General features: G+C 58.1%; 1 protein-coding gene across 1 annotated transcript in view; it reads left to right on the top strand.

Annotated features, from left to right (window-relative positions):
* Window positions 1-7,874, top strand: part of PRELP (proline and arginine rich end leucine rich repeat protein) — a 9,847-nt gene extending 1,973 nt beyond the window's left edge. Inside the window, exons 2-3 of the mRNA XM_015650956.2 lie at window positions 2,856-3,807; window positions 6,060-7,874. Of these exons, the coding sequence (XP_015506442.1) occupies window positions 2,871-3,807; window positions 6,060-6,238 (1,116 nt within the window). The 5' untranslated portion in view covers window positions 2,856-2,870 and the 3' untranslated portion in view covers window positions 6,239-7,874. The remainder of the gene's footprint in view (window positions 1-2,855; window positions 3,808-6,059) is intronic.
* The last annotated feature ends 526 nt before the right edge of the window (window positions 7,875-8,400 follow it).

Genomic DNA, 8,400 nt, shown 5'->3' with positions numbered 1-8,400 from the left:
GGGATGAACCTTTGGATCAGGAGCCCCGCGCTGTTGTCGCCCTGTCCTGGGTGAGCCCTGGCGGGTGTCCCCCACCCCTGCACGGACACAGCGCCTTTCCCAGCGGGAATGCGGCAGGACCGAGTCCCGGCTCCAGCCCGGCTCCGCTGCTCTCTGGGAAAGGGCGAGAACCGCGGGGTTGTTGCATCAGGGCTGCGCTTCCCAAGGGACTCCGGCGACGCCCGGGTGACAGCCTGGATGCCCTCCCCCTTTTCCACGATTCCCAGCGCTCCAGAGCCGCTGGATAACGAGCTCCGCGTTGGGCCAGGCTCTCGCAGAGACGCGAGCGGGGTTGGACGCCAGGGAGGCCAAGGAAGGAGCTTTGCCCGATCCTCGTGGTTATTTTTATCTTGCTCTCCTTGTTGTGCTCCGACATTCCCGCTCCCAGGCTGGAAGGAGGCTTTTCCCCCACCAGGGATGCTGGGAATTGCGGGAATGTATGAGAGGAGCTAACAACGGGCTGGAAAGGGGCCCTACTCCAGCCATCCAAGCTTTTCCTGCCTCTCCCAGAGTTCAAATTCCCTTTATCCCTCTGCGGGAGCTGGATCTTGGACAAATATCCGCATCCAGCTGCTCCCTCTCCCCTCACCGCTGCAGGAGGCACCCGAGGGACAGCGCGGGGGCTTCAGCCCGTGACGAATCCCCCGCACCGGGGCGACCTTTGTGCCGCTCCCTCTCGCCCGGGGTGGCGGCTTCTCCCTGCCCTTGGCTCCCATCCCGGGGCTGGCAGCCAGCGCCGCTGGGAGCTGGGGGTTACTGGGATGCAGGGAAGAGAAACTATGAGCAAAGCAAACCCCAGCGGCGTTCGGGGCTGGAATTTCCAGCTGTTGCGGCGATTTTTAATTTATTTTCTTTTATTGCCCGTTCTGACTGGGACAGCTGAGGGAGCAGCTGGCTCCTTCTGGGAAAAACCCCGGGATCTGTTGGGTGCCTTGGTCTTGCAGCCAAGCCGAGCTCAGCGGCTCCGGAGGTGTCAGGACTGGTTTTATCCATGAATTGAGCCTTTTTTCCATGCCAGGCCGTCGGTTTCCTGAATTCCTCCGTTGCTCCATGACTTAACTTTGTTCCAGTGGCACGGATTCCTTGTGGGCAGCTGGAATCGGAGCTGTCCCGTCCGTCGGGAGCGAGGGAAAAGCTCGGGAGGGGAGGTTGGCAGGGCAGGGGCCGTGCTGGGGCTCCGGTCCGATCAGGGGGATCGGGAATTCTGCTCCCAGCATCCACGCCAGTAAACCCGACTGGATGGAGAACAGACTTCCAGCTTTTCCGGATCCAGGGGGAGCTGGCTTGGAATCTCCCAGCGGCTCGGAGGCGATTGTGACGCTTGTGGTGGCCTCGGGCTCGTCGCATCCCTGGTTTTTTTGGGAATGTCACCGCTTTCCTGCAGTTTGCTTGGAAGTGGGTGCTGCTTTCCCCAGGCAGGCTGGGGACCCGCCCCGGGGAGGGGTGGTGGCAGTGCCACGGGGCTGGGACAGTCCCCACACGGATGTGGGGCGGGGTCGGCCTCCCGCCACAGGAGCCGAGTGACAAAATTCCACAGGATTTTGTCACTCTCCAGCCGGGATTCCTGGCTCTGGTGGCTGTTCCCGCTCTGTGCCGAGTCCCCAAACATCTGGGATGTCAAATCTTCATGTGGAGGTGACGGGGCAGCCTCAGCGGGGTGACAGCTCTGGTCCCTACCCTGCTGGGACATTGTTGAGTGGGTCCAACACCTGGATCACAGCGTGTCCCAGCTGGAATGTTGTGTCCTGGATGGAAGATCACCTCCCAGGTGGAATATCACCTCCCAGCTGGAATATCACCTCCCAGCTGGAATATTCTCAGCCCCCAACACTCCCCTGGGTGTTTGTGGGGGCTAAAATCCAGGTTCTGGAGCAGAGGAACCCCCTGGAAATTCTGGGACCCCATGGAAAGCTCTGGAACAACATGAAGATTCATGTGCTGTGTCCAGGGAAGGAGCGGGATGCTGGAGGAATGGGAAGGGCACCGCACGAACAGCAGATCCCATTTTCCCATTTTCCAGACACTGAATCCAGAATGCAGGGACAGGATCACATCCATCCCCAGCCAGGACCTGCTGCAGCTCTGCTGGGCTCAGGATCCAGCAGCTCCGGGCTCCGCTGGCTCCTTCGCTGCTCCTCCCTTCCCCCAGTGAGATGCCAGAGCCCTGATGGAAAGCAGCCGGCTCGGGAGGCGTGCGGGGTTAACCAGAGCCAGATGGAGCCGGGAGGAACAGGCTGGGCCTGCAGGGGGGGCGAAAACGGGATCTTTTCCTGGAGAAAATCAATTCCTGGGAGCCCCAGGAAAGCGTGGGATCGCTCCGAAGGGAGCTGGGGCTGGCAGAGGTGGGGCTGGAAGAGGGTGGCGCATCCAGGGTGGGATGCAGATCCTGCTGGGGGTTGGTGTGGCCCGCTCCACGTTGGGTGGAGGTTTTTCCCTCTCCAGGGATGGTGGAAATTGGGGGTTCCAGGTGTGAGGAGAGCTGGAAATGGGCTGGAAAGGGAGGGTGGACAGCGAATCCCACTCTGCTGTGCTGGATGGGAGAGCTGGAAGTGCCGCATTTCCCTCCAAAATTGGCACCAGCACCCCCAGGGGCACCAAAGGCTTCTCCCATCTCAGCAGCACTTTCCCTTTTTCACTTTCACTTCCATTTCCCTTCTTCCTCTGGTTTTCCTCATGTTCCTCCCTCTCCCCTCTCTCCGTGCTCCATCCCACCCTCCCTCTGCCTTGCCCAGCATCCGGCTCAGCTCCAATCCTGCCCGGGTGATGAATCCCGCCGGGAAAAGCCTGGTGAGCCCCCTCTCCTTGTGTCCCCGCAGGAAAACACCTGGACCATGAAGGTGGCCCTGGCCTTCCTTCTCCCACTCGTGCTCGCGCTGGTGCCGGCGACCGGCGGGCAGCGACGGAAACCCCCGCGCAGACCCACCCGGCCGCCCGCGCCCTTCGAGGAGCCGGCCGAGCCCACCGAGCTGCCCCCTCCCCTCCCTCCGGGCCCTCCCTCCATCTTCCCCGACTGCCCCCGGGAATGCTACTGCCCTCCGGACTTCCCCTCGGCGCTGTACTGCGACAGCCGCAACCTGCGCACGGTGCCGGTGATCCCGCCCCGCATCCACTACCTGTACCTGCAGAACAACTTCATCGCCGACCTGCCCGAGGAGTCCTTCCGCAACGCCACCGGCCTCAAATGGGTCAACCTGGACAACAACCGCATCCGCAAGGTGGACAGGAAGGTGCTGGAGAAGCTGGAAAACCTCATCTTCCTCTACATGGAGAGGAACCAGCTGAAGGAGGTGCCCGCCTTCCTGCCGCCCAACCTGGAGCAGCTGCGGCTCAGCAGGAACCAGATCTCCAAGATCCCCAGTGGTGTCTTCAACAAGCTGGAGAACCTCGTGCTGCTGGACCTGCACCACAACAAGCTGAGCGACGGCGTCTTCAACAAGAACACCTTCAAGGGGCTCAAGAACCTCATGCAGCTCAACCTGGCCCACAACATCCTGAGGAAGATGCCCCCCGGCGTGCCCAGTGCCATCCACCAGCTCTTCCTGGACAGGAACAACATTGAGGACATCCCCAGCGATTATTTCAAGGAGTTTCCCAACCTGGCCTTCATCCGGCTCAACTACAACCAGATCTCGGATAAGGGGCTGCCCAAGAATTCCTTCAACCTCACCAACCTGCTGGTGCTGCACCTGGCCCACAACAAGCTCACCAACGTGCCCTTCATCAGCTCCAAGCTGGAGCACCTCTACCTGAACAACAACTCCATCGAGAGTGAGTCCCAGGGGCTGGCTGGGGCACGTGGGGAGGTTTTTGGGGGGAAAAAACCTTGGAAAGGTCGTTTCTTACCCGGTGGGATGTGATCCCTTCAAAGGGGGAAGCGGTGGTGGGATGAGGTGGGAGCTGCAAGGGTCTGGGGGGGAAGGGGAGGAGCAGAGTGAAATCACCCCCTGGTGCTGCAGGATTTTTCCTGGTTGTCTTCTTTGGGGCCACCTGCTCTTGGAAGAGCTCTTTCCCTGGAGAAAATCGGGATATTTAACGAGGAGAGCCTGGGCACGTATTTCAGGACCAGATGCCAAACACACGGCTGGGGATGGTGAGGAAATATCCCAGCTCCGCTCCCGAGCAGAACCGTGTGAGGAAGGAATGGGGAGAACAAGGCAGGGCAGCCAGGGCTGCTTCACACCCTTCCAGGGAAATCCAGCTGCAATTCCATGGGAGAGGAGCCTGGGATGTGTGGAAAGAGGGCAAGCACAGAGGAGGAGACAGAATCCCACCGCATTCCCATTTTGGCACCCAAAGGGGCTCCAGAAGAGCTGGAGGTGGATTTGGGGTGAGGGATGGAGGAACAGGTCACAGGGAATGGCTTCACAGTGCCAGAGGGCAGGGATAGATGGGATATTGGGATGGAATTCTTCTCTGGGAGAGATGTGAGGGTCTGGAACGGAATTCTCAGAGCAGCTGTGGCTGCGCCATCCCTGGAGGTGTCCAAGACCAGGCTGGATGGCGCTAGGAGGACCCAGGGATAATGGAAAGTGTCCTTGGGTGATCTTTATGTTCCCTTCCAAACCATTCCAGGATTCCTGGTCTCTCCTGATGTTTCCACTGTTGGGTCTCCAGGACCCTGCTGTGATCACATCCAGCTCCAACACTCATTAATCTGAATTTTAATCAAACACCACCAAATCTGAGCCGGGAGGGACCTCGGGCTGCAGGTGGTGACTCCTGCTGGCTCCCCACACTCCCAGCATCCAGGTCCTGCCGGTGCTTTCCATGGACAGAAATCCTGTGCACGCCCTGACCCAGCTTCTCCTCTCCTGTTTGCCCCGGTTTTTAAAAGGTTCCCATCCCTGGGGCCAGACATCAGAATCCCTGGGTTTATTTTCCATAACGCAGGCCCCAGCCGGCCAGGGACACGTGGAATTCCAGAGGCGAGAACGAGCTGGGTGCTGACGTTATCTCCGGCGTGATGGGGCTGGAGAGGAATTCCTTGATGTTTTTTTGGGAAGCTCAGGGCTGGCTCAGCAGGTTCTGGGAGAGGGATGATCCCTTTTCTCCCCGGAATGTCACCGCATCCCTCGCCACGCTCTGGAGGAACGTGACCTACTTCGCTCCTGATGAAAAGCCAGATTTTCCCTCTCGCTGGGGCTTCGGGAACAGCCTGGGATTGTCTCTTTTGCTGGCAAAACAGCCCCAGTTTGGGGTTCAATAACAGGGGGGGTTCAAAAATCCCCATCCACATCCCCTTTTCCCTAACCTACACCCCTCTGTTACTCCTGTCTACATCCCCTTTTCCTCAACCCTCTGTTCCTCCTTCCAACATCCCCTTTTCCCTAATCTGCATCCCGCTTTTCCTCCTGTCCATATTCCCCTTTTCCCTAACCTGAATCCCTCTATTCCTCCTGTCCACATTCCCCCTTTTCCCTAAACTGCATCCCGCTTTTCCTCCTTCCCACGTTCCCTTTTCCCTAACCTGAATCCCTCTATTCCTCCTTTCCACATTCCCTTTTCCCAAACCCTCTTTTTTCTCCTTCCCACATTCCCTTTTTCCCTAACCTACATCCTGTTCTTCCTCCTGTCCACATTCCATTTTCCCTAACCCTCTGTTCCTCCTTCCCACATTCCCCTTTCCCTAACCCGCTTTTCCCCCGTCCACATCATTCCCTTTTCCCTAACCCGCTGTTCCTCCTTTCCACATTCCCTTTTCCCTAACCTGCAACCCATTCTTCCTCCTGCCTCCATTCCCTTTTCCCTAATCTGCGTCCTGCTTTTCCTCCTTCCCACATTCCCTTTTCCCAAACCCTCTGTTCCTCCTCTCCACATTCCCTTTTCCCTAACCCATTCTTCCTCCTGTCCACATTCCCTTTTCCCAAACCCTCTTTTTCCTCCTTCCCACATTCCCTTTTCCCTAACCTGCATCCCTCTGTTTCTCCTGTCCACATTCCCTTCTCCCAAACCCTCTTTTTCCTCCTTCCCACATTCCCTTTTCCCTAACCTGCATCCCGCTCTTCCTCCTCTCCCCACAGAAATCAACGGCACGCAGATCTGCCCCACCTCGCTCGTGTCCATCCAGGATTTCTCTCCCTCCGACCTGGACAGCGTCCCGCGGCTCCGCTACCTGCGGCTGGACGGGAACCTCCTGAAGCCGCCCATCCCTCTGGACCTGATGCTGTGTTTCCGCCTGCTGCAGTCCGTGGTGTTTTAGCCTCTCCCAGGCCCGGCTTTGCTCGGACATTTCATCCCCGGCGGCGTTTGACACGTGGGACCCTCTCTCCTCCCTCTCCCCCCTTTCCCTCCGCATCCCTCTCCCCGCTGCTCCCTTTCCTCCCCTGCAGGGACAGCCTTGGGGACCGCTCTCTGCAGGACAGCGCCGTGTCCCGGCTGCCACCCCAGCTCCTGTCCTTGTCCCCGAGCCCCCGAGCCGGCTCCGTCCGTCCCTTGGCACCCAGCAGAGTTCTGGGCGCGTCGGGTTCGCTCTGGATGGAGCTGCTGGAGGAGCTGGGCTTGGAGCGTGTCCCTGCTCCTGGGGAATGATTCCCGGTGGATTTTGGAGGCTGGGCTGGCCTGGAGGGCGGGTGGGATCCATGGAAGTGGAGCGAAGATGGGCGATGTGGCCGTGCCAGGGGATGAGGACACTCCTGTCACCTGGGCCCTTCTGGAGAGCTTTGGCTCCACATTTCCCCGGAGGAGGAGGATCTAAATCCCTCCTGGAGCTGTGGATTTGCCGGGATGGAGCAGGGAGGGTGTCCTGCCCCTGGATCCTGCGCCCTTCGTGGGCCGCACCTTCCCACACCCCCTGGGCAAGACCCGCCCCTTCCCGGCTTCAAATCCCCCATCCCAGCACCGATCCATGGGGTCACAGCCCCATCCCAAAATCCTGCACCTTTCCCTGTGAAATCTGGGATATAGGGCCACATCCACGGGGCCACAGCCCCATCCCAGCATCCTGAATCCTTCCCTGTGAAATCTGGGATATAGGGCCACATCCACGGGGTCACAGCCCCATCCCAGCATCCTGAATCCTTCCCTGTAAAATTGGAGGATGCAGGGACACATCCACGGGGTCACAGCCCCATCCCAAAATCCTTCACTCTTCCCTCTGAGATCTGAGGATTCAGGACCACATCCACGGCTCAGTTTCTCTCTGGAGCCAATCACACATGACTGGGTTTTGCCCTTTTTTTTTATTTTTTATTAGAAATAAAAGGAAGGGGAAAGAAAAGGGAAGAATTATCCTTTGGAAGAGCTATTTTTATCCCTTCTCTTCCTCGTCCTCACATGTATCGCTTCCCCCTTCCATAGCTGTACCTGCATTTATAGGGTGTCCGGGTTTAGGGGGGATTATTCTCTTCTCTTCTTCCTGAGTCTCAGGATTTGGATTTAAAGGCCGAGCATTAGAGAGGGAAAAAAAAACCAACAAAATCCCACTGCAATGAGCATTAAATAAACCAAAGAAAGCTCCTTTGTGTCCAGCCAGCAGAACTGACCCTTCCCGGGATGGCCACGGACGGGCACCGTGTCCTTCTCCCTGCGGATGGCACAGGGATGCTCCCCTTTCCCCCTTAATTAAAACCTCCTGCTAATTAAGGAGGTTTTTCCCGATGATCAAATCCCCTTTTCCAGCTCTCCCTGCAGTTGGGTGGGACAGGTTCCAGCCCTAAACCCGGACGGAGCCCCCGATAAATAGGATTTATCTATATTTATATCTGATGTGTATATAGACTGGTAGAATGTACAGATATTCCTAGAGCCACGTGTGCCTCCCAACCCAGCAACTTTATGGGATTTTCACTCCCACTCCCTGCAGCAGTGGAAATAAAATCATTCACAAGGGACCCCGAGCTCTCCCTGATCCATCCTCGTCTTCCTCAGGCTCTGCTTCGTCCAGCAGCAAAATTTCCTTGCCTGGGGACAGCTCTCCCAATATTTTTGTGGGGTTGGTGGGTTTGGGGTTTTGGCTGCAGTGATGCTGAATTTGGGAAGGAATTCTCAGCTGGGAGGGTGGGGAGGGGCTGGGATGGGATTCCCAGAGAATCCGTGGCTGTCCTTGGATCCCTGGAAGTGTCCGGGGCCAGGCTGGAGCAGCCTGGAGGGGTGGAAGGTGGTGATGGAGTGGGATTTAAGGTGCCTTGACCCCAAACCAGGGTTTGAGGGGTTGGGCTCACAGCCCTGGAGTCAAAGGCAGTGTCACACGCTGCAGTCACCCCGGCAGAAGGTGACACCGAGCATCGGGACAGGTGACAGCCATGAGCTGCTCCCGTGGCACCAGGGGAATCCCTAAAAACCTCCCCGGGGTGATTTTCTCTGTGGGAGCAGCATGGAGATCTCCAAAGCCACTCTCCCACCCCTGGCAGCTGCCAGGATCCA

The sequence above is a fragment of the Parus major genome, chromosome 26 (genome assembly GCF_001522545.3).
Source record: "Parus major isolate Abel chromosome 26, Parus_major1.1, whole genome shotgun sequence".
In the NCBI taxonomy this organism is placed as follows: domain Eukaryota; kingdom Metazoa; phylum Chordata; class Aves; order Passeriformes; family Paridae; genus Parus; species Parus major.
The sequence above is the reverse complement of the archived record's forward strand: the minus strand, read 5'-3'. Positions and strand labels throughout refer to the sequence as shown.